The sequence below is a fragment of the Choloepus didactylus genome, chromosome 4 (assembly GCF_015220235.1).
Source record: "Choloepus didactylus isolate mChoDid1 chromosome 4, mChoDid1.pri, whole genome shotgun sequence".
Classification (NCBI taxonomy): Eukaryota; Metazoa; Chordata; class Mammalia; order Pilosa; family Megalonychidae; genus Choloepus; species Choloepus didactylus.
In genome coordinates, this window is record NC_051310.1 from 149,183,592 (window position 1) to 149,209,897 (window position 26,306).

The following is a 26,306-nucleotide window of genomic DNA, read 5'->3' on the forward strand; positions in this document are numbered from 1 at the left end:
TCCTGTGTGGCTGGTCTGACCTGAAGGGAGGACGCTTGGCTTCTTGTTGACACAGCTGTCTGCTTCTACTACAGAAGAATGAATCAAGTCTCAGAAGGATTATCAAATATGGAATGTCAGTCAGCTATTTTTTAATCTCTAATAAGGACAGTACAAAAGGGAATAGGCTGAAAAGAGGTTCACGAGGAAGTTTGTTAAAATGTGTGTATATAAAATACGGCAACAGGAGGGGAGGATGTGAAATCCCTTTGAATAATTTCAGTGCGGGAAAGAGCACTGTCCAACTGAAAGTGAGGATGATTCATCCAATTATGGCAAAGAGCACTGATCTCGGGAGCCTTCGGGGTCTTAAAAATGAGCAGCCTGCAACCATTAATCTTTTTCCAACTAATGATAACATCAGTATCATTGAGCTTCATTTTTTAAATAGATATATATTTATATATATATATATAAAATAGTTTCTTACAAAAAAAAAAAAAACAACTTAAAAAAACAACAACAACAACAAAAAATCAAACAGGAGCAGAGATGGGGCTGAGGCATAGGGTTGGCCCCTGGCGCTGCCCTGAGTCTGCGGGGCCAGATGTGAGCTGGGGAGGAAAGGTGAGAAGAGATGAGGTGCTCAGTCGCCCTTCTGCTTGGGCGCTTGCAGGGTCCCATTGGCCAGAGCGGTGGGGTGGCCTGGGGATGAAGCATTTGGTATCTGGCAAGTGCCTCGAGGGCTGTGGGGGGGCCGCAGGTAGGTGCTGAAGAGCTTCCCATAGAGTGGGTCATGGAGCGAGAAGTTCTGGAACTGACCTGGGCAAATAAGAGACAGGGAAAAATAAAAAGATCTAAGAATGAGGGGAGAGGATGCTCCAGCTCCTTTCTCAGAATTGATTATGTTCTTTCCCTCTAATCTCTGCTTAACTTCTCACACCCAGGTTTACATCCTCTCTCCCTTTGCAGCCTGAACTCTCACATATTCCAATCCCTAGCAGTGGCCGCCAACCTTTGTTCCCCCAAGCCCAGGGTTTTCTTCTCCAAGTCCCAAGAGCTGGTCCTGCCCCCAGTGCCTGTGTGGGATCGGGAAGGCAGTGACTCACAGAGAGACAGGCCTTGGCTGGGCTCCACCTGGCACAGCTCAGCATGCAAAGTCACGGCAGCAGGGCGGGGTGAACCCAGCAGCAGGTGCAGGATGGTGCTGAAGCCGTCCTTGTACAGAAGGCGGCTGGGTCCCTCAGCTTGCTCCTCGGCAAATAGCTTGGGAAAGAAAGGGATACAAGTTAAGCCATTGCTCTACACTGCTCTGCAGGTTTGCCAGACAGGCATCTCCTCTCTCGCCAACCCCCCTCCCCCCCCCCACCTCTAGGGCCCTTCCTGCAGGAGAAGTTTAAACTTCATAGCACTACCCTCTCCCTGTCCCCAGCTAGGACTCAACATAGAGACACTGGGACTTGACAGTTTTAGATACTGGGGCACTAGATTGGACACCAAGCACTTACTATCTAGAAGCTTCTGGGAACAGCACACCACACAGGCCTCCTGTGGGCTGAGGATACCCACCAGGCACCCCCACCCCTGGTCCTGGTACCTCAAAGGCCAGGCGGGTCAGCTCCTCCAGGCTCCTGCCCCCATCCAGAGCTGCCAGTGCAAGGGCCACATCTCGGAAGTCCACCAAACCCTTGGCATCCTGGAGGGTGAAAGACACACCAGGGCAATGCAGGGACCAATGCTGGGTTGATCCTCCCTTCGGCTCTGCGGAGTTGGTCTCTTTCCTTTTCTCAGCAGGCATAGGGCAACCTCACTGACTGCTTCTCTCAGAACTGTCATCCTGAACTCCCCCAGGATCCCCTAGACCATGAGCTTGCTCAAGCTATACTTGAGTCACCTGGTGACAAAGCTCTCCCATAAACGGATCTCCTAAGCTTGTGAGGGAATCCCTCAGGAATGCTAAAATTATTGTCAAGTTTCTGACATGCCACCAGAGGGCACTGTGGCCCCTCAGCTAGACAAACTGGTTCTCTCCTTGCCTGGCCTCAGTCTATTTGACACTAAAGCTGAGAAAGACCCTAGAGAAGATACAGGATATTTTAAGAACCTGCTCAAGTATTGCAAATATTTCCAGATCTCAAACTCTTTAACATCTAATCTGTCCAGTGTTGTTTCCTCCACATGTCATCTTCTGGCCTAACTTTCGTGACACTTCTTCATATGATCCCCCATTATTCATCTCTAAAATGGCTTCAGAAAGGTATGGACCTCTGTTATCAATCACTTCTTCTTTGTACCTCCCCAAAATGATTAAAACATTGCTCTTCAGTGCACTGAATACTCACAAAATGAGTATCTAACATGGCTGAAGGAACATCCAGTGCAGACTGCAAAATTGGTCATCTGGTGCAACTGACATAGCTACTCACATACCATCCTAGATCCTAAGTATGTCACTCTGGGTAAGCCCTTGGGTTCTGCCCTCCACATGCCAGCTGCTCCTTTACCTGCTGGAAGTAGCTAAAGGCACCGGCCACCGTATGAGCATCAGAGAGCTGGAGCTGTCTAGCAAACTCTTCCTGGCTGATCATTCGACTTCGTCCTGGCTCTGCCCCAGCGTCCACACAGCCAGGGGATAGTCTACAAGGGAATTATTGAAGGTAGAGAGCAGGCTCAGTTTCTCTGTGTACACACCATCCAGCAGGACCTTGGCCCCATCCTGAAAAGTTCTTCCAACACAAGTTCAGCTGGTGCTTTCCTAGGATACTCTGACTCACAGCTCCTTGAGAGCTCTTCCCACCTTCCTTACCAGTGTTATGTACCTTTCCCTTTCTTTTCTCTCTCTTTCTTTTACTCCATTATCTTTTTAAAAAAATGCCTCCATCTTTACACTTTTTTTTTAAGACCTTCCCTTCTTCCCATTTCTCCCTTTTTAAAATTCTTTTTCTTCTCTATATGTGACAATGCCCATCCTCTCACCTTCGCGGTCACTTACCCAGCCTTCCGAAGCACCTTTCCCAGTTCCCAGAGCTGCGGCTCCAATGCCACCTTCAGCCGACCTACCACAATCACTGGCAGGTTTCCTACAAACTCACATTCAGTGGCTGGAATGCCCAGGGCCCTACCAGATGAAGAGGGGAGAAATGGAAGGGGAACGAGGCAGAGGAGTCTTCTGAGGGTTCATTACTGACTCTGGCACTGTGGCCTGAAGGCTAGGGAGAGTAGATCAGGCCCCTTAAGTTTCCCCTCCTCAGTCTCAGCTGCCCAATAGCCCTTCCCACTGCCCACCTGTCCTTCCCAACCTCCCATCTTTGCACAAAACCTTGGTCCTCCACCTCGTGGTTCCTGTATATCTGCTCCAGGAAATACTCTGTGGGACACTCACTGTGCCATGACCCTCTGTACATTGTTGGCATAGAGGGTGGGGTCCCTGCTCTCCTCAGGGCTGGGGTGGTACACAGGGAGGAACTGAAACACAGAAATACACAATTCTGACGGGGACCTCACAGCTAGGGGTGACCACTCCCACCCTCTCTTCCCAGGGTGTCAGGGGTCTCTGGAGGCCCATTCTCCTGCCCCTCCCAGGGGGTTCATACCTCTACATCCACGATGCTGCAGGGCTGAGAGGCTGTGAGCCAGAGGACTTTGAGTCTAAGAGATGAGAGAACTTAGCTGCCCACCAATCCCAGCTGCCTGGCCATGGGTTCCTCCCACCCCAAGGAGGAGAATGGGAAACTTCTTCCCATTGACATAGAAATGGACTCCCAGCCTTTCAGTCAGCTGGGTGAATATGCAGTTGAGAGACAGTGGGAAGGACCCTAAGGGTGGTAGGGAAAGAGAGAAGAGCTGCAAGGGACATGCCAGAGATACAGGCAAGAGGTTTGGGGAATGGAGGGAGAAAATCACTTAGGAACACAGGAAATTAAGTTAAAAAATGAACTTTAATCCCAGCAAGAGTGATTTCGATGGGATAGCTGAAAGCAATTTCAGATAATCCTGAGAGATCAGAATAAAACAGAAGGAAACGGGCATTTCCTTCTCTAGAATTCTCTCAGCCCTAGAATTAAAAAGGTCCATTCGCATTGTCTGGAGATTGGAAACGGGCCAGGAATTCTCTGATGGACCCTGCTCCCCACCCTAACCCCAGGGACACCACAACTTACACTCCAGGACCCCTCCATGCCCAGCTAGTGGTGTCCTATGGGAGAAGCAGAGGTGAGGAGGAGAAGGGCATTATTTTTCTTCCCTGGAACCAGCCAATTCCCTTTGAGCAGAGGCCCTGACCTTGCCCCCAGACCCATTCCACATGCACATACCATCATCATGCCAACAGTTTTCACTTATTCCCACTTACAGTAGATTTGTGCACCCATTCCACCCATTTTTGAACAAAGACTCACCAGACTGTTGGGGTAGCGGATGAGGACAGGCTGCACAGGCACCCCTGCGATGAAGGCTCCTAAATCCCATTTCCACCCCCAACCCCAGGCAGAGGTTAGTGCATAAAGTAGCTAGAGGGAGTGAAGTGTCAGGGTCTAGAACAGTTCTCAAATGAGCACCCTGCTCCATTTCATTATTTTTTCTGATTCTTTGAATCTTAATTAGCTAGGAGGTTCTCTGTCCTCCTTACCCAAAGGTCCCTCCATTTCTTTGCTTATTTGAGTCCCTCCCCAAATCCGATGCTCCTTTCTCCTACCACCCTACCACCCTACCACCCCAAATCATTTTATTCACCTGGTTTGAACTTAAGTAAAGCCTTCTTGTTGGAACAGGTGCCCTCTGGAAAGAACAGGACCTGAGGGGAAAAAACGCAAAACAAAGGACCAGAATGAGGTGGAGTGGGCTGAAGGAGAGAGGAAAAAGAAGCCTCTTGAGAGGCACACAAAAGGTGAGAGGAGGGTCTTAAGACCCTTACCCACCTGGGGCCACTTGCCTCCTGAGGTTGTCCGTCTTCGGACCTCCTCTACTACTTTACGCCGAGAAGCTGGGTCATGCCGAGACACCAGGATGGCTTGGTTGAAGCGAAGAAGGGCTGGAGTCGGGAGAGGATATGAGGAGTTGTCACATGGCTCCCATCTGGGGGCATTAACATCACGCATCCTGCCCTTGCTCATTAGTCTGAGATGTTTCCCAGTCACCCCTTGCCCTGGGACAATCCCATTATTATGTGTTGTCCTTTTAGGGAACTGACCAGAGCTCCCTCCAACTAATTCTCTATGTCATAGCCCTCAGAGTCCAAGAGACTGGTCTGCAAATAGCGTTAATTTACATTTCATTTGCTAAAACCAGCCAAAATTCCTTTTAACTTCTCCCTCCCCACTTGAGGCCAGTTTTTCTCTCTATAGTAGTTCCAGTTCCCAGAGTTGTCATCCCTCCCTTCACCCCTGCTGAATTCTCTCACCTCCAATGACAGGCACAGAAAGGTTCTCAGCTCGGGACACAACCTTGGGCAGGTCACAGGGCAGCAGTACAATGGGGTCAAAGAAAGTGGAGTGGGGGGCAGCAACAAGAACAGGGGCCTGAAGACGAGAGGCCCGCTGTCCTCGAACACGAATCCGAAGGAAACCCAGCAGGAAAAAGAGCAGACGGCTCAGGCCCAGCACCCCATTGTGGCACACAGTCCTGCCAGGGTAAGGCTGGGTATCAGTGGAGGCAGCAATTCACACACACACACACACACACACCCATTTCAGGCTGCTTGGAAAGTAGGGTGTCTCTTCTGCCCTCAAATACTCAGGCCAAGGGCCTGAATCTATGGCCACTTTGGAAATACCAGGGCCTATCACTTAGAGTTGAGGTCCTGGGTGCCAGGTCTGAGCCTGGCTGACTCATCTCACCTACCCAGGCTGGATAAGACAGCTTCAGAGTCCTTCCTTCTCTTCTCAAAGGAGGAGCAGAATGGACAGCAAGGAAGAGACGTGAGGGGTAGGGTCACTGGGGGTTGATTCCCCACTTACTTCCTCCATCCTGTAATTGGCTCCTGGAGCTGCTCCTCAGTAAGACCCGCTACTTGCAGCCAGGCAAAGGGCCACAGGAGAAAGAGGACAATAAAGGCCAGAAGCACTCGGATGGGGGCCAGCAGGGTCCCCAGGAGGCAGAACTGTAGAGGGTGGGAGAGGATGCAACTTCAGGTCTGGAAGATGCTCCCTCCACTGCTTCCCCTCTCTCACAAAGATGGACCCAAGAGAAGAGAGCAGACTCCAAATTTGTCATCCAGTGCAACGTCAATGTCATTTAATAAACATTTAAAAAAAAAATTGTAGATCAGTAGGCAGGTGGTGTGGGACAGAGGAGACTGGGATCCAATGTGGGTTGAAGATATCAATACGGGCAAGAGTTCTGATAAAAGATTAACAGGATCAGGGGTCTCATTATCTCTCAGTTGGCCTCCACCCCAGCTATAAAAAAAACCAATGTCATAAAATGCATCTAGCACTCTGTAAGAGGAGTTAATGAGATAGCACAGGTGAAAGCGCCCAACACAGTGCCTGAGGGGGAGTGGGCTAGAGATAATTCCTCCTCTCCCACATCATTCCCTAAATAGCTCAGACGTCCAACAGAAACCAGGTGCACAGTGCTCTCCACTTTGGGCCTAGGAGGCAGAGGGTTGGAACGCCCAGAGGTCCACTTCTCAGGCTGCAGGCCAGTCTCTAGTTCTGCCCAAATGTAGGCCGGTAGTACTGGGGGCTGAGGGTGAGAAAAGCTCCGCCCTACTCCGCAGGATAGAGGTTGCCAGGAGCCAGGGTGACTCCATCGGCTGCCCTGGGGCAGTGCAGGTAAACAAGCCGAGCCCCTGGAGCCCGCCTCAGGGGAAGTAATGACAACACAAACCTTGAGTACTCCCTTCCCACACCCATCTATCTCCCAGTTCCCCTAGGCTGGTGCGGCCCTCCACTTCCTGTAGCCAACCCCCTTCCCGGTCACCCTCCTCCCAGCCGGGAGGTGCTGCAGTGCGGGGGGTGGGGGTGGAGGTGTGGAGGAGCACAGGGACGCAGGCTCTGGGAGCACAAACCTCTTCGCTCTAAAGTAAGAGCCTGGCAGAAGCACTCAGCACGCCCCCGCCCCAACCCCCGGCTTCCGTAGCCTCCAACTCCCTCCTAGCCCATCAGCCTCCGCATTCCCAGGTCCTCCATCTCTCCTACCCTAGGGTCCCCTGCAGTCCTCCATCCTCACCTACTCAATTCTTCCACACCTTTGAGCTTGGCTATCGCCCAGCCCGCGTCTCTCCAGGACTCCTCACTCCCTCCCCCACGTGCGCAAACCCGCTTGCGGTCCCCAAGCTTCTCACCCATTTCCTTCCCCGATCCCCATACCCTTCTGGGCCTGGGCCCTAAACGACCCCATTTTTCTATCCTCATGAGTCCTCGCGACGTCCTCTCTCTACACCTTACCTTTACCCTTTGGAGGCGGGAGAGATGTAACTCATGCACGAAGGGGTTGGGGGGCACTGGGGGTCCCGGAGTGGGGTTGAGGAGGACCCAGTCCCCCTGACTTCCCTGGTTCATAGCGGCGGGAGGAGGTGCGAGGGAGGGCGCCCCGGCCCCCGCTCTGCAGAGCAGCGGCTGCTGCTGCTACAGCAGCGGCAGTAGCAGTCTGGCCCCGGCCCCGCCTGGTGCAGGGCGCCGAGGGGCGGGGAGCTAGTGGCGCGGCGGGGCTCGCGTTGTCAGGGCGCCGGACGAGGGGCGGGGCTTCCAGCGCCCCGGCGCCCCAGCTCCTCTGCGCCTGCCGAGGCGCCCGCAGCCCCTCCGGCCATTGTTCCGCAGTGGCTGGTTGCTGGCCTGCGGGCTGGCTCCGGGTCTTGACCTTCCAGGAGCTCCGCTGTACAAACCTGGCCGCCGCCTGCCCGCAGGCCTCCGGCTCGCTGTGGTTTAGGGGCCGCGAGGTGGGTGCGGAGCCTGGAGTGCTCTCGGACCCCGCCCAGGCCGCCGAGGTCACCCTCTGAGCGCAGATCAGGGTGGGGCCCCTGGGCTGGTGGGAAGGGAGGAGCGGGTGCGTTGTGCGCAGAGGCCGGAGGCTCCGGGCTAGGGAGGGGCCCCTCCCTCCCCGCGGGCTCCCGGGCCCCAGGCACTCCTCGCAGGCCGACCACCTTTCCTTACTGGCCGCGGCGACGCCATCGCGCAAGGATTTGAGGGGCTCGCGCCCTCTGGTGGCCGCGTTCTGGGTCACAACTCTGCGCATCCATGTCTTGGCCTGTGATGGGCAGGACTGTTTTTACTGGTGTGAGGACCCCTTGAATCTGTGATGCCGTAACATCCCCCAAAACGCTAGCTGATATGCCTCGCTTGAGCCCTACAGGGCCTCCCTTGGGAGAGGCAGTGGGAACTGGGAAAACCGGGATGCCTAGGACCCCAGAAAGATTCCTGTTTGTCTTCCTAACCTCTGCAATTCTCTTCCATGTCTCTGCTTCTCTGGCTCTGGCAGCTCTGGCTCTCTCTGTTGCGGGGTGGGGGTGGGGGGGTGCAGAGTGAGTGAGAGACGATACCTTAATTCTGGTCACACCCAAACTCCAAACTACCCTAGAAAACTCATTAACTGGTCGGTTCCCTGGTTGTCAAGCTGTGGTTGTGGACTTTGAGATCCACCGCCAGTGACAACCAGAAATATAACACAACAAAAAGCCAGGGGATGAGAGCCTCATTGTTCGTGGGAAAAAAGGTACCTTCAGTTCACCTAGTTTTATTTCTCTTTTCTGCCCAGCAAATGGCTGTCAGGGGAGCTGAAGGAAGCAAGTACAGGAAGAAGGCCTCTCTAGTGGGCCATTATGAGAGATTTGCTTGTATTTCAATTGGAACTATTTCCCACCCGTTAGTAAGGGCGTCTGCTACCACTGGCTTCTCCTTTAAAAAAAACAAAAAACTATTAGAGCAGTTGTGGGTTTACAGAAACATCATGCAGAATGTACAGAGTTCTATAGCCCCCTCCCAAACACACAGTTATTCCTATTAACATTTTGCATTAGTGTGGTACCTTTGTTACAGTTTATGAAACAATATTATTATAACTATGGTGTTAACTATAGCACACTGTTTAGGGTTCACTGTGGTTTTCTATGGCTTTTGTGTATGTGTGTGGTAACTTGTATACAACCTAAAATTTCCCTTTTTAAATATACATTTCTGTGGTGTTAATTACATACACAAAGTTGAGCCTCGATCCCCATCATCCATTGCCAAAACTTTTTCATCACCCCCAAAGATTCCATACCGATTAAACATTAAAGCCCTAATTCCTTCCCCCACTCACCCCCTAGTAATCTATATTCTGGTTTCTGACTTTATGAATATACATATTCTACTTATTTCATACAAGTGAAATTATACAGTATTTGTCCTTTTGTGTCTGGTTTATTTCACTTAACATTGCATCTTCAGGGTTCATCCATGTTGTAGTATGTATCAGAACTTCATTGCTTTTTACGGCTGAATAATATTCCATTGTATAGCTACATTTTGTTTACCCATTAATGGGAACTTGGGTTGCTTCCACCTTTTGGTTTTGGCAATTGAGAATCATTCCTCTATGAACATTGGTCTGTTCTAGTCCCTGCTTTCAATTCTTTTGGGTACATACCCAGAAAAAGAGATTGCTGGGTCATATAGTGATTCTATAATTAACTTGCTCAGGAATTGCCATACTGTATTCCACAGTGGCTGCACCATTTTACATTTCCACCAACAATGTTTGAGTGTTCCTATTTCTCCACATCTTTTCCAGCACTTATTATTTTCTGTTTTTTAATAGTAGCCATTCTAGTGGGTATGAGATGGTTTCTTACTGTAGTTTGGATTTGCATTTCCCTGATGCATTTGAGCATCCTTTTAATGTGCTTATTGGCTATTTGTATATCTTCTTTGGACAAATGTCTGTAAGTCCTTTTCCCATTTTTAAATTGGATCACGTGTCTTTTGTTGTTGAGTTGTTTGAGTTCTTTATATATTATGGATTTTAAACTCTTATCAGCTGTACGGTTTCCAAATATTTTCTCCCATTCTGTAGGTTGTCTTTTTACTTTCTTGAGAAAGTTCTCTGATGCACAAAAGTTTGGCTTCTCCTTTAAATTAAGCTCAAAATTAATCTGCTTCAGGAAGTTTTCTGAGCCGAAGCCAAGAGAGGGTGGGATCTTCCTAATCCTAGAGAGATCAAAGTACAGAATTTGTAATATAACATGAAGGTCCCAACACTGAAATCCATTCATATTCCTCAAACTTTTATTTATTTATTTATTTTTTTAAATAAGAAATTTTATTTTGAGATAAATTCAAACTTACAGGAACAGTTGCAAAAACAATACAGACCCCATACATAGAACTCCAGCATACCCCGACCCCCCTCCCCCGATACCCCAATCCACCACCTTTAACATCCTGTCACACCATTTCTTTCTTTCTTTCCCTCCCTCCCTCTCTCCCTGCCTATCCATCATCTATTGCCCTGTCTTCTGAACATGAGAGGAAGCTGCACACATCCTTGAAAAAACAATATAATTCACATATACATTTCCCATGAACAAGAACATTCTTTTATGCAATCCCATTAAATGCAGCTAAGAAGTTCAAGAAATTCAACCTTGATACAAAGCTTACATTCTATATTTCCTTTTTTTTTTTTTTTTCTCACTTAAGTCCTATCTGTGTCCCTTTGAGCCTCCTGTCCTCCATCCTCAGACCCCATCCAGGATCATCCTTGACCTTTAATTGTCATCTATATTTAGACTTTTTTTTTTTCAATTGTGGAAACTTATATACCTAAATCTTCCCATTCCACCCCCTCCCCAGCATTCCATTATGGGATTAATCACCTTTAGAATATTGCAATGCTATCACCTTCCCACCATCCCTTTCTAGAAGTTTCCCTTCACCCCAAACAGAAAACCTACACTCATTTCTTAACTCCCCATTGCCTCTTCCCCCACTTCTCGGAACCCCTACTCTACTTTTCATCTCTGTGGTCATATTCTCTGATACTTTCTTTGTGTTTACGTTGGGGCTTAAATTTAACACCTTAAATCTATAATAGTCTTGTTTTTCTTTGATACCAACTTAACTTCAATATGACACATAAACTATGTTCCTATACTCCCTCATTCCCCCACTTTTATGTAGTTCTTGTCAAAAATTACATATTTTACATTAAGTCCAAAACCACTGATTTATCATTGCAGTTTATGTATTTTAGATCCTGTAGGAAGTAAATAGTGGAGTTACAAATCAAAAATACAGTAGTGGCATTTATATTTACCATGTGATCTTTAGTGGTACTCTTTATTTCTTCATGTGGTTTCAGTCAATTGTTTAGTATCCCTTCCTTTCAGCCTGCTCAACTCCCTTTAGCATTTCTTATAGGACTGATCTACTGGTGGTACAGTCCCTCAGCTTTTTTCTCTGTTGGTAGGGCTCTCTTTAGTATCTGAACTAGGTCAGGTCTTTTATTATCAAAATCTCTCAGCATTTGTTTGTCTGTGAAAACTTTAAGCTCTCCCTCAAATTTGAAGGAGAATTTTGCTGGATAAATTATTCTTGGTTGGAAATTTTTCTCTCTCAGAGTTTTAAATATGTCATGCCACTGCCTTCTTGCCTCCATGGTGGCCGCTGAGTAGTCACTACTTAGTCTTATGTTGTTTCCTTTGTTTGTGGTGAATTGCTTTTCTCTTGCTGCTTTCAGAACTTGCTCCTCTTCAGTATTTGGCAGTCTGATCAGAATATGTCTTGGAGTGGGTTTATTTGGATTTATTCTATTTGGAGTTCACTGGGCATTTATGCTTTGTGTATTTATATTGTGTAGAAGGTTTGGGAAATTTTCCCCAACAATTTCTTTGAATATGCTTTCTAGACCTTTACCCTTCTCTTCCCCTTCTGGGACACCAATGTGTCTTAAATTTGGACGTTTTATTTTATCTATCATATCTCTGAGATCCATTTAGATTTTTTTGATTGTTTTCCCATTCTTTCTTTTGTTCTTTCATTTTCTGTTCTGTGGTCCTTAAGGAGGCTGAGCTGTTGTTCAACTTCCTCTGATCTTGTATTATGAGTATCCAGAGTCTTTTTAATTTGGACAACAGTTTCTTTTATTTCCATAAAATCTTCTGTATTTTTATTTACTATTGCAATTTCTTCTTTATGCTCTTCTAGGGTCTTCTTTATGTCCTTTATATCCTGTCCCATGTTCTTCTTCATGTCCTTTGTATCCTGAGCCATGCTCTTGTTGCCTGTCTGTAATTCTTTGATTAATTGTGCCAAGTACTGTGTGTCTTCTGATCTTTTGATTTGGGTGTTTTGGTTTGGGTTCTCCATATCATCTGGTTTTATCATATGCTTTAAGATTTTCTGTTGTTTTTGGCCTCTTGGCATTTGCTTTACTTGATTCCTAATTTGACAGTACTGCAGCTTGGTGACATACACTTTCTCTAACTAACCAGCAGATGGTGTCCATGAGTCACCTATTCCCCTCAAGTCAGTTCTCCCCCACTTGTCTTTGTGGTGTGTGGGGGTCTGATTCTTGTGGGATCCAATTGGTGCGTGTGTCGCTGGTGCTGTCTGCCCTGAATGTGGGGCGTGTGTCTGGGTGGTTAGAGAGGCAGGGCAGCTTTAATAATCAAACCTCCCAGGTGTTCCCTGAGATTTAAGGCTGTTGCAGGAGCCTAAGCCTTCATTCTAGTCTTTCCACCGATTGTCTCTGCCGCTGTCCCACAAGTCCTTGGTATTTGTGTAGGGTCCCTGGGATTTCCCAGTGGTTCCCCTTTCCCACTTGTGCTCTTCCAGGACCTCTGCTGAGGGAGGGCCATGCCATGTCACTAGTGTGCGCCGGCCTGCCAGGGAAGCCCTGGGTTGCTGGGCCTTGCAGGTGCGCTCCCAGCCCACTTCAAAGATGGTTGAATGGGACGCGTTAACTTCTCCCTTTTCACATAGCTCCGCCCTCCCAGCTCTGGGACAATGAGCCGTGGGTGTATTAAAGGCCACTGTCCATGGCCGATATTGTGGCTTGTGTGTAGTGCTGCGGGGAAGATTCCCCGTCACACTGGATTTCTTGTTGTGGCTCTGGGCTGTGGGTCTGGCCCTGGGCAGGAGCATCCCCCACCTGCTGGGGAGATGGCTGCAAGGAATGAGGTTTTTTTCCTCCTTTTGTCTCCTCTCTGCTCCTCTGGTCTCGAGATAATCAGCAGCAGGTGTGAGAAGGGGTATCCTCCACGCCAGACACTGAGGCGTTAGCCCAGCCCACTCCTGCTGTGCTTCACTGTGTGGCTCTCCCCTTCGAATCTGCAGCCACTCTCAGGCTTTTTTTTTTTAAAGAACTAGTCTGTCTCCAAACACCAGCCCACCATTTCCCCACACCACAGCGTAGCTGTGGGACTTTCAGCCGACTCACTCACTTGTTTCAGAATGCAGGCTCCTGGTTTCACCAAATGCACGTTCCCTGTGGATTTAGCAGACCTTGTCCAGCTGGTGCATCTCTGGCAGTGGTGTTCTGGGTCACTTTCTGGTTTTTATCTAGTATTTTTCACAGAGGTGTTTTTTTGCCCTGTCTCATCTAGCCACCGTCTTAGGTTCTCCCTCAAACTTTTATTTTTATTACACAATTTTAGCTTCCTACATTCTCACCAGAACTGAAAAAGTACAGTGTAATTGAATTTAATCTCCTTTATCTTCCTTTTGAGGAGAAGAAAGTTTAAGGAACAAGATAATGTACACAGGGTGGGAGACAGGGAAAGAGGAAAGCATTCAGTAAATATCATAATGCTCCAACTATAGAACCAGAGTCTTGCTAATCAAGAATTTGCTGGTATCAATCATCAAGAATGTCTGTTTCTATGGAAGAGTCATGAAATGCTCATGTTTTCCTTGTCTCTACTCTCCCCTCACCAAAGCTTGGCCACCACCCCACTATTCTGAAAGGGTTGAGCGTGTCCCAGAGATGGAAGAGAGTCCGGGTTCTGACCCAATGTTTGAGGAGGGTGGGGCAGAGAAGAAGGTAGTCTCCCAATGTGTGGATAAGTTGAAGCACTCACCCCAGCATTTGGAGGGAGCAAGGTTGCTGTGCAAGCCTTTGGAAAAGGTGGGATTGCCACTCTTTCAAGCCCTGAGGATAAAACATCATTCTATAAATGACTCTCAGACTTTGAAATCTAATAAGTTTGCCCTGTGGATTTTAGGAATTGTTTTGATCTCATGACCCTTGTTTTCCTTTCAATTTCTCCCTGTGGCAATGGGAACATTTATCCTAAGACTGTCCTCCGTTGTATATTGGAAGGAGAAAACTTGTTCTGAGTTTCACAGGTACACAGCCAGAGGAGAATTTTGCCTTAGGACAAACCACGCCTGTAACTGATTTTGATAAGACTGTGTACTTATCTATATTGTGATGGAATGAATGTATTTTTGCATGTGGAAAGAGCATGTCTTTCTGGGATCCAGGGGGTGGAATGTGCTGGTTTGAAACTGTTATGAACCCCAGAAGAGCCATGATCTTTTTTTTTTTTTTAAGCAATTTTATTGCTATATTCACATAACATACAATCCTTCGAAGTGCACATTCAGTTGTTCTTAGTTGTGCATTGATCACCACAATCAATTTTGAACATTTTCATTACCCCCAAAAATAACATAAAAATTGGAATAAAAAAGAACATCCAAACCATTCCATTCCCCTCCACCCCTCATTGTTCATTTACTTTTTTTTCACACTCATTCATTGTTTTTTTGACTTTATCAAAAAATTAAAATAACAATAAAAAAACATTTCAAACAAAACCAAAACAAAGGAATAAGAAAAACAAATAACCTAAAATAACTACATTGCTTCCAACATGTTCCTACCCTACCCCCCAAAAACAGACAGACTATAACCCAACAAAGGAATAAGAAAAACAAATAACCTAAAATAACTACATTTCTGCAAACTTGTTCCTACCACACCCCCCAGAGATTAACAAACCATAGTCGTTTCATTCCTGAGAGTGAAGAATCTTTAAGTCGGTTTGAAGACTTCCTTTCCAATGATGAAAGAGGAAGAAAGAAACAGAAATTCGCTTTGATAAATGCCAAAAAAGCAAATGACGACAGATGAGAGAGCCATGATCTTTTAACCCAATCTTGTTGGGTGGAACCTGTTGATTGAATGTTTCCATGGAGATATGACTCACACAACTGGGTGATACCTTTGATTAAATTATTTCCATGGAGGTGTGGGCCCCATGCATTCATGGTGGGTCTTGATTAGTTTACTGGCATACTTAAGAGAGCTCAAGGGCCAACGCAGATGCTGGCACTCGGAGACACTTCGAGATGCAGACCGAAGGACACTTGGAGATGCTAAGCTAAGAGATGAAGCCTAGAGTTTGCCTCAGAGAAGCTAAGAGAGGGTTCCCAGGTGCTTAGAGAGAAATGCTCCAGGAGAACCAAGCAGAGAGTTGTGAGAAGTTAAGAGAGACAGAAGGCCAGAGACATTTTAGAGAACGCCATTTTGAAATACAACCCAGGAGCAAAGGATGCCAGCCACATGCCTTCCCAGCTGACGGAGGTGTTGCGGAGGCCATTGGCCTTCCTTTATTGAAAGTATCGTCTCACTGATGCCTTAGTTTGGACACTTTTATGGCATTAAAACTGTAAATTTGTAACCTAATAAATCCTCTTTATAAAAGCCAATCCGTTTCTGGTATTTGCATAAAGGCAGCTTCAGCAAACCAGAACACCACCATTACTGTATCATACAAAATAGTTTCACTGCCCTAAAATGCCCCATGCTCCACCTTTTCATCCCTCCCTCCTTCCCCTGAAAGCAACCACTGATCTTTTTACTCTCTATAGTTTTGCCATTCCCAGAATGTCGTATAGCTGGAATTGTACAATATGAGGTCTTTAGAGACTGGCTTCCTTTGCTTAGCAATATGCATTAAGGTTCCTCCATATCTTTTTGTGGCTTGATAGCTCATTCCTTCTTATTGATGAATAATATTCTGTTGTATGGATATACAATTTATCTAATCACCCATTTAAGGGCATTTTTGTTGCTTCTAATTTTTGGCAATTATGAATAAAGCTGCTATAAATATTCATGTGCAGGTTTCTATGTGGACATAAGTTTTCAACTCATTTGGGTAAATGCCTAGAAACACAATTGCTGAATTTTATGGTAAGCCTATGTTTAACCGCAAAACTTTCTTCCAAAGCCAATGCACCATTTTGCATTCCCATTGGCAGTGAGTCACAGTTCTATTCTTCCATCATTGTTTTCCTCATCTTCTTCTATGTGTCCTTCACTGTTCCTGTTCCTTGCTGCTGCTCCCTGCCAGGTTGTTACTTCATTGTATCAGATCATTTATCACTGATTATGGAGCAATCTCAGTCTTTGTGGCAATTTTTAAATGTAACATATTAAATAAGAGTCTTCATCAACTTTATAAAGAACCTTTAACAATTGCTACAATGTTCTGAAAATTTGCTTGCTATTAGTTGCTTGTTACCAAGGAACAGTTTCTTTGTTTTTGCCTCTCTGTTCTGCCTGTTTCTAATTTAGATGCTCTAGTATAATTCATTCTGCCAGTGCTGGACTTTTGGGCTGGAGCTTTTATACATATTGTCTTTTTTGTAAGAAGAATAACTCTGATTAAGATTTGTAGTGGACATGTTGATCCTTTCTCCTTCTTCCTTCTTAGCAGATTCCTGAATTCAAATATCTACCCTGCCCCACCTGACCTCAGAGGCAGCCAGGGTGGATCAAATCCATTTAAAGTAATCTTATTCTCCCAGTCAGTGACTAACTAGGAATGAACATGTGACCCTGGCCAATGAGACATGAAGGAATGTCTGCTGAGGAGCTTCAGGGAAAAGTTTCCTTACTCTGCCTCATGACATGACACTCTCTTTTCATCTCCTAGATGTTATCTCTGAGTGTGACACCTGTGGCTGCTGGAGTCATCTTGCCACCATCCTGAGGATCTGCTAACCCCAAGGAGGGCAGAGTGGGGAGGTGCAAAGCATCTACATCTTTAATGACAGAACTGAGCCTCTGAACAAACCAAGTTTGGAGTCTGCTGCTGTACTTCTGGACTTCCTGTTACATGAGATAATAATTTTTTCCTTAAAGTTCAATTCAAAGATTCTGTTATGAGCAAAAACCCCCACTTTATTAGTTTCATATTGCTGCATTACAAATTGCCACAAAATTAGTGACTTAAACAACATCCATTTATTATCATCATAGTTTCCGTAGGTCAGAAGTTCAAACATATCTTAGCTGAGCTAGCTGTCTTCTCAGAATCTCACAAGGTTAAAATCAAGATCTTGGCTGATCTACATCCTCTTCTGGTAGCTTGACTAGGAAAAGATCTACTTCCAAGCCTCCTCAGTTTGTTGGCAGAATTCATTTCCTTGAGGCTGTAGAATTTATGGCAGCTTTCTTTTTCAAGTCCAGCACTGGAAAGAGAGAGTTTCTGCTGCTTCCAGTTACTAACCTCTAGATTCTCTTTCAAAGGGCCCACCCAGTTAGGGCAGGCCCACCCAGTATAATCTCCCTTTTGAGTACTCAGTCAACTAACTAGGGACCTTAATTATATCTGCAAAGTATGTTGCCATATAATGCACCATAATTATGGGAGCCATAGTTCATCACCTTTGTCATATTCTATTGGTTAGAAGCAAGTCATAGTTTTCACTGAACTCCAGGGGAGGGGGTTACACAAAAGCATGCTTTTAGTCACTAACCTGTAGATTCTCTTTCAAAGGGCCCACCTGATTAGGGCAGGCCTGCCCAGTATAATCTCCCTTTTGAGTACTCAAAGTCAACTAACTAGGGACCTTAATTATATTTGCAAAGTACGTTGCCATCGAATGCACCATAATTATGGGAGCCATAGCTCATCACCTTTGCCATATTCTATTGGTTAGAAGCAAGTCACAGTTTCCACCGAACTCTAGGGGAGGGGGTTACACAAAAGCATGCATACCAGAGGGCAGGAATCCTTGGACCCACTCTAGGGTGAGTCCAATACAAACACTCTGATTCATGGGTCAAGATGAAGGTTATCCTCCCATTGTGGAGAAACACAGACACTTACTCATCCTGAGAAAAATTCAAACTTCTCTTTTTGTAGCAATTCAGAGTTTATTATTTAACCAGTTTGTACTCAAAATTGCATGAACTATACTGAAATGCAGATATGAACAAAAAGCTCTTGGAGAATAGCAAAATGAGCAACTTAAGTTGATCCTGATGACTTGAGAGAGACTTCCCTTGGGAGAATCATTTGAAATTAGAGCTTGATGAATGAGTAGTAGTTGGTCAGGCGAAGAAGTTTTTTTGACGTATAGTCAAAGATGGGGGAAAGTTGATGAGGATATGAAAGCATCAAAGTGGTCAGCCTGCTGAAAAGAGAATGGCGGAAGATGAGGCTGGGGAGAGAGATCTGAGGGTATTAAGAAATGTTTTAAAGCATTTCAAATACTTTGTATTTTTTCCCTGACCATGTGAATGTCCCTGACAGCATCACAATGGAAAGAACCTATCACTGATACCATTGAGGCACCACACCGGCCTTGGAATGGGTGAAAAATAAACTACGATTTTGTTTAAGACACTGTACTTTTGGGTTTCTTATTTTACCAATCGTATGTGTATCCTGATTAATATAGTTAGGACTTTTCAGATGCAAGGTCAGAAATACAACTTAAACTAGCTTGAGTAAAAGGGAAATATAGTGGATCAAATAACTGAAGTCAAGATGAAGATGATTTCAGTCATAGCTGAGTCCAAGAGTCTAAACAATGTTATAAGGACTCCAACTCTTTCTTTTTCTCTGTTCTATTTACTTATTCCTGGCTTCATCATCACAGAGGGGTAAAGTTGTCTCTGGCAGCTTCAGATTGACAGGATCCTATAAAGATCTTGGTGAGATCTCTGTTCCTAGCAATGTCTTCAAGAACTCTAATTGGCCATACCTAGACCGTGTGTCTGCCCATGGTCTAAGCACTGGGAGGAGGATGGGGTGCTCTAATTGGTCATTCTGAGCCATATACTCATGTCTGTGGTTGGGGAGAAGAGAATGTCCCATCAGAATAACAGGGAGTTGGGAAAGGAATATTCCCCAAAGAAAACCTGCTGAGTAGACTGAAAATAATATGTCTTTTATGGTATTGCAAACCTTTACTATGAATTAAGTAAAGCTCTTAATTGAATTAATATTTTAATAATCACAGCTTCTGTGTGCATCAATTACATAGTAATATGTATAATCACACATATTGTGTAGTCACACATATAATGTGTGAGCCCAATTTATTCAGCTTACAGATAATATTTGGTGTTTATCCAGATTTGTGAACCCTTTAGAATTACTCCATGCAGTGATGTACATAGCATATTTGTCCGCCAGAGCAGATCAATATTTTTTATTGTAGCAAAGTACACAAAACATAAAATTCACTATTTTAACCATTTAAAAATGTACAACTCAGCAGCATTTAGTATATTCACAATGTTGTGCAACCATCACCGCCATCTAGTACCAGAACATTTTCACTACCTCAAAAGGAAACCCATACCCATTAAATAGTTAACTCTCTATTTCTCCCTACTCCTGGCAACCACTAATCTGCTTTCTGTCTGTACGGATTTGCCTATTTGGGTACTTAATATAAGTGGAATCATACAATACAGAGCAGATTGTCATCCCCCTCCTCTGTAGGACAAAATTATTTTCAGTAAAAATCATGTAAAAATTAATAGTAATCATTATCTTCTTGTTCTTTAGCATCAAACAAGTAATTAAAAATAAATTTTAATTTTCAAATACCATTTAAAAATCAGTAAAATGTTTCATGTGTGAACTAAAAATTTCACGTACGGAAAAACAAAAACAAAAGCTACAAACTCTCTGCTTTTTACAGTTCTCACTTTTTTAGTTTTAAGTTGAAACATGATAAGAACTCCCACAAATAATATAGAATGAGCGACTGAAACTAACCCAAGTTCTGTTTTTTATTTTTTATTTTTTTTGGGGGTCTTTTTGCAATCACTATGTTATGGCTTATTTAAAATTCACTATTTAATTGTAGTAATGTATAGCACCACAGGGGCTAGAGACATGAACTTGGCCTACAGTAATCTGGAATGATTCTGAACATTTGCAAACTCACTCTCAAATGAATGGGAGTAATTCCTGAGTCCACTTATGTTGTAGGCAACTGGATGACTGGGAGTTCTCTGAGTTAAATTCCATGTAGAATATAAAGGATAAGTAATGGAAATTTGAAGCTTAAATAAATATTATTAAAAGACAAAAGTAACCTCAGCAATCGTTTAAAACTTTTATTAATAGAATTGTTTTTGATGGGGGAGTATTTTAACACTGACATGATTTAGAATTGCTGGTGCACAGCACTGATAAAATGCCGACCAATTGTTAACCATTTTTATTATTATTTAAAAATTACCTATGGACAATGCACCCTCTAATGTTGCACTGGAGGCAGATCCTCTCCATTAACCTGCTCTTGGTACGCCACTGACTCCTAATCTCTTAGGGGGCTTGGTCTATAGGTTGAGAACCATTGGTCTAGGTTGGGAGAATAGGAAGACGTGGGGTTGATATGATGAGTTCAGTTTAAATATGTTAAGAGGGAGCCACCAGGTAGATCTAGGTGGTGATACCTTTATTAATGTGGGTCTGAGGCTCAGGGATGGAGATAAGAATTTTGGAGAAATCTATGTATATGGTAGAGAAATTGAAACCAGAGGGTGTTATCCACATCTGATGTATTTTTCTTTGTTCAGAAGTGCCTTAAATTGGAGAGAATTCTCCTCCTGACAAACCACCTTGTCTGTTTTCAATTTAATTTCAAAAATATTCATTATCTCCTATTTACTAGACACCATGCTAAGTATTGGGAATACATGCATGGATTAGCCTGACACAGTCTCTGATGTGGTTGTGAAATTTGAATTCCAGCTTCCTCATCACATCTTATTCTTGTGTCAGGATTTATATTGGACCATTTTGTGAAATCTCAATAAGCAAAATGCTCATCTAATAAATAACAAGTAGGTTTCTTTTCTTTCTTTTTTTGGGGGGCGGGTAGATAGTAGGCTGGACTTCTCCTTGGTAGGGAGAGCACAGCTTTTTTTCTTCCTTTTTCTTTATCATTTTAAGTTTGAGGCAGGAGTGTGACTTGTATGTTGAGGAAAAGCAGGAAGGTTTTTTAGAGTGGAATGAATAAGAGAGAAGTAAGAGATGAGCTTGGAAAAGTAATCCTAGTCAGGTATGAGGGATTTTAAAGGACTTTGTGTCCAATAAATGTGTTCTGCTGCTTGAGAGCCTCAAATATTTTTAAAAAAGCAATAATAGGTGTAGATTCCTGGACTTAATATGCTTTTCCATGATTCACTCAAGTCCAGGGGACTAGGAAATTGGCCATTAATCACTGCACTCAGTGACTTTATAGAATATTTTATAGAATACTAAGCCACTAAATAAAAGACTGTCTTTAACAAGTTTGAAGGTACCACTGCTGGCTGAGCTAGTTGTAAAGTTTGGTGATAGATTTGCACTGATCCTTCCTTGGAATAATGGTATAAATTTACATTACCTGAGTGAGATTGGTGGTGTCAAATAAAGTAAGCAGCCTTGAATTTGGCACCACAAAATAGTTCATGGGGCTGTTGACCTGCCGCTTTCTTGCTTGGAGAACACACATGGCCATGTCTGCTGATTTGAAACTGTTATGGACCCCAGAAGAGCCATGATCTTTTAATCCAACCTTATTGGGTGGAAACTTTTTATTGACTGTTTCCATGGAGATGTGACTAATCCATCTGTGGGTGAGACATTTGATTAAATTATTTCCACGGAGGTACAGACCCCACCCATTGAGGGTGGGCCTTGATTAGTTCAGTTGAATACTTAGGAGAGCTGATGCTTGGAGACACTGGAAATGCAGACAGAAAGACATTTGGAGATGCCAAGCTAAGAGATGAAGCCCAGAGTTTGCCCTGGAGAAACTAAGAGAGGACTCCTGTATGCCTAGAGAGGAACACTCTGGAGAAAAAGCAAAGATGCGCAGGAGCTGGGAGAGAAAACTAAGAGAGACAGAAGCCCAAGCAAGAATGCACAGAGGCTGAGAGAGAGAACCTAAGAGAGACAGAAGGCCAGATACATTTTGGAGAAAGCCATTTTGAAATGTAACCTGAGGGCAAAGACCCAGCAGATGCTGGCCATGTACCTTCCCAACTGATAGAGGTGTTCAGACACCATTGGCCTTCCTTCAGTGAAGGTATCCTCTTGTTGATGTCTTACTTTGGACACTTTTATGGCCTTAGAACTTAGGTTATTTGTAACCTAGTAAGTCCTCTTCATAAAAGCCAACCCATTTCTGGTATTTTGCATAACAGCAGCACCAGCAAACCAGAACACCACCCTTAACCATATTTCCTGTCTTCTTTTAGCTCCCTCTGCAGGCACTCTCTCCTATCACTTCTTCATCTTGTGCTTTCCTGCTTTGTGGTAGTAACCAAAGAGTTCTGTTTTCTGCTTTCTTCCTTTCTTCTCAGAAATACCATTTATATTGTGATGAAAGATCCAAGAACACATAGTAGTGTTTGGGAGAGAGACAGATTAGGGACTGTGTATGAGGGTGGGGTGGGGATGGAGGTGGTAGAATTTAGGAAGTGGAAAAGCAGAGCATGTGTTCAGGTATTAACCATATCCATAGGGCCTGGCACAAGGCCTGAGATAAAATCAGTGCTTCAAAACTTCAGGTTGAATACCAAGAAATATTTATTATTTATTCACATCATATTTCTTGGTATTCAACCTCAAGCCAATTCTTTGGTTGGCTCACAATCAGAGCACATAAAGTAGAATATCAATAAGGTCAAAGAATTAGAACCAGGGAAAATATAAATAAAGGCAAATAGATAAGATACTGTATTCAGTAAGAGATGAATTTATTTGATTTTCTGTCATTCATTTTTTTAAAAATCAATTTTGAGGTGTATTTTACACTGTCATTGAAAAATCTTTTTATTTTGAAACAATGATAGTTCCACAGGAAGTTTCAAAGCTAGAATGGAGAGGTCCTGTGTACCCTTAACCCAGTTTCCCCCAATGTTTACAACTTATATAACTATAGTATAATATCCAAACCAGGAAATTAACATTGGTACAATGTGTGTATAAAGATCTATGCCATTTTATCACATATAGAATGTGTAACTACCATCACAATCAAGAGGAAGACTTATTCTATTACTGAATCTCCCTTGTGTTTACTTTTATAGTCATACTTGTCTCTTCCTCGCTGTCCCTAACCCCTGGCAACCACTAATCTATTTTCTATAACTGTAATTTTGTCACTTTAAGAATGTTATATAAAGGGAATCATACAGTATGTGACTTTTTCACCAAAATTAATTTCTGAATATTTTAATTACCACATGCATACAAATAATAAGAATAAAAATAAAGTGAAAAAGAACAATTAAGGTAAAAAAGAACACTGGGTGCTTTTTTTTTTTTTTTTTTTTTTTTTTTTTGCCCCCATTTTTCTACTCATTCATCCATACACTGGACAAAAAGGAGTGTGGTCCATGTGGCTTTCCCAATCACATTGTCACCCCTCATAAGCTACATTTTTATACAATTGTCTTCAAAATTCTTGGGTTCTGGGTTATAGTTTGATAGTTTCAGGTATTTACTGCTAGCTTTTCCAATTCATTAGAACCTAAAAAGGGTTGTCTATATTGTGCATAAGAGTGCCCACCCGAGTGACTTCTTGGCTCATTTTGGAATCTCTCAGCCACTGAAACTTATTTCATTTCCTTTTTCATACCCCTTTTGGTCAAGATGTTCTCCATCCCATGATGCTGGGTCTAGATTCTTCCCCAAGAGTCATATTACACATTGCCAGGGGGATTCACTACCCTGGGTGTCAGATCCCAGTATGTGACTTTTTAAAATGACTTTTTTTACTTTTACAAAAGTGTTTTTTTTTTAAATTTTTACTTTAATAACATATATGCAGTCTAAAAAGTTCCCCCTTTAATCACATTCAGATATATAATTCAGGGGCGTTAATTACGTTCACACAGTGGTGTTAATTACATTCACAATATTGTGCAACTATCACCATCATCTCTTACTACAACTTTCCATCACCCCAACAGCAAATTTGTACCACTTGAGCCTTAACTCTCCCTTCCCTAACCCTGGTAATCTGTATTCTAGTTTCTGACTTTAAAAATTTGCTTATTCTAGGTTTCATATCAATGAGATCATACAATATTTGTCCTTTTGTGTTTGGTTTACTTCACTCAGCATGGTGTCTTCAGGGTTCATCCATGTTGTCATTTTAAATGACTTTGTGAAGTTGGCTTTTTCCACTCAGCATAATGCCCTTGAGATCCATCCAAGCTGTGTTTCATTAATCTGTTCTTTTTTTATGATTGATTAGTATTCCTCAGAATGACTATACCACGATTTGTTTAACCAGTTATGTATTGAGGGACACTTTGTTGGTTTTCAGTTTTCTTGGCCATTTGTGTGCAGATTTTGTGTAGATATGAATTTTTACTTTGCTGGGATAAATACCCAGGAGTGCTATTGTTAAGTTGTATTGTAGCTGCATGTTTAGTTTTATTAGAAACTGCCAAACCATGATTCTACCATTTTACATTTTCACCAGCAATGTATGAGGGATCCAGGTGCTCCACATTTTGCCAGCAAAACTTTTTTATTTTAGCTCTTCTAATAGGTATGTAGTTGGGCCAGTTTGGACGTATTATGTCCTCCAAAATGCCATGTTCTTTAATGTAATCTTGTGGGGGCAGATGTATTCATGTTGATTAGGTTGGAATCTTTGGATTAGGTTGTTTCCATGGAGATGAGACCTACCCAGCTGTGGGTAATACCTTTGATTAGATTATTTCCATGGAGGTGTGGCCCTGCCCATTCAGCGTGGGTCTTGATTAGTTCACTGAAATACTTTAAAAAGAGACACATAGGCTCAGACACTTGCTGCAGCTTAGAGACACATTTTTGGAGATGGCCGTTGAAAGCAGACTTTTGCTGATGCTTTGGAGATACCAGTCCAGAGTTTGTCCCAAGAAGCTAAGCCTAGAGACATTTTGGAGAAAGCATGCCATTTGAAACCCAACCTGGGAGCAAGCAGATGCCAGCCACACGCCTTCCCAGTTGACAGAGATTTTCTGGATATTACTGGTGTTCTTCAGTGAAGGGAGCCTATTGTTAATGTCTTTGGGCACTTTTATGGCCTTAGGACTATAACTTTGTACCCAAATAAATCCCCTTTATAAAAGCCAACCCATATCTGGTGTTTTGCATAATGGCAGCATTAGCAAACCAAAGCAGTAGTTATATCTCATCATGATCTTTATTTGCATATCCCTAATGGCTAGTGGTATTAAGCATCTTTTCTGTCATTGGTTTTTAATCTTTCTTCAAAGAGTTCTTCCTTCCTAACCATGATAACCAACTGAGATAACATGTTAGTTGTCATGCTCAGTTCTCATTAATTTCCTTCCTCCCTTTTTTCTCTGTGGGAGGGTGGCTATTTGTTTTATAAAGTCTCTGTGTTCTCCTGGGCTGTAGCATTGCCTGAGGTGAGCACAAATAAGGCTGTTTATGACAAAGCATTTTTAAAATAGAAGCCCTGTGTTTGGAGACACTGCCTTCAGGTGATAAAAAAATGTTATAGTGAAGACACTTATGTTCTGAATATATTATCTCTAGATCTTTCTGGCTCTGTAATTGGATTTTATAGCTTATTTTACAACTTAAGGCACATATTGGCATCATGAGAGGCTCTGTGATGTGATACTTTGGAGCTAGGCTCTGGAATCAGACCGAAGTCAATTTTTTTTTTCAACAATTAAAAGTTCTTTTAATAAAAAGTTCATAGGAACCTGAGACAATATTAGAAAAGGAGTGTACAGTATAATAAAAATGCAGAAAACAAATAAGAAAATATTACAAAAAATGTAGAAGGCTGTACATCAATATAGTAATTATTATTTTTAGGACTGTAGGGGAAATTTTTCCTTTTTCTACCTTTCTTTGTTGTCCACATTTTTTTATAAGGCACAGACATATCTTTTTTTTTTACCTTTTATTTTTTAAAATTGTTTCTTAAATGCAATTTTATTGATATATAATCTCACAGCATAGAAACCATCCCAAGTATACCATCACTGTCTCATAGTATGCTCACATAGTTGTGCATACAGCCTCATGATTAAATTTAGAGCATTTTCATTACTCCAGAAAAGAAATAAAAATAAAAAAGAAAACTCTAATCCTGCCATACTCCTTATCCCCTAATATTATT

At 43.4% G+C, this 26,306-nt stretch overlaps 1 protein-coding gene across 1 annotated transcript; it reads right to left on the bottom strand.

The window, feature by feature from the left end:
* Positions 1-472: 472 nt before the first annotated feature.
* LPCAT4 (lysophosphatidylcholine acyltransferase 4) lies at positions 473-7,622 on the bottom strand. Its single transcript, XM_037834413.1, has 14 exons — positions 7,368-7,622; positions 5,934-6,076; positions 5,378-5,598; positions 4,896-5,008; positions 4,711-4,771; positions 4,377-4,435; positions 4,140-4,174; positions 3,573-3,627; positions 3,362-3,444; positions 2,972-3,097; positions 2,484-2,616; positions 1,577-1,675; positions 1,089-1,245; positions 473-801 (listed from the first exon to the last, which is right to left on the bottom strand). Exons 1-14 carry the CDS (start codon positions 7,479-7,481, stop codon positions 626-628), a joined length of 1,575 nt encoding a protein of 524 aa, XP_037690341.1. The 5' UTR covers positions 7,482-7,622; the 3' UTR covers positions 473-625.
* Between the last annotated feature and the right edge of the window lie 18,684 nt (positions 7,623-26,306).

Excerpts from the sequence above, each read along its gene's own strand:
- LPCAT4 (XM_037834413.1), bottom strand. The coding sequence starts at position 7,481 with ATGAACCAGGGAAGTCAGGGGGACTGGGTCCTCCTCAACCCCACTCCG. Across the intron at positions 4,175-4,376 it reads TCCGCTACCCCAACAGTCTG|GACACCACTAGCTGGGCATG; the intron begins GTGAGTCTTTGT and ends CTTCTCCCATAG. Across the intron at positions 3,098-3,361 it reads GTACAGAGGGTCATGGCACA|GGCCCTGGGCATTCCAGCCA; the intron begins GTGAGTGTCCCA and ends TTCATCTGGTAG.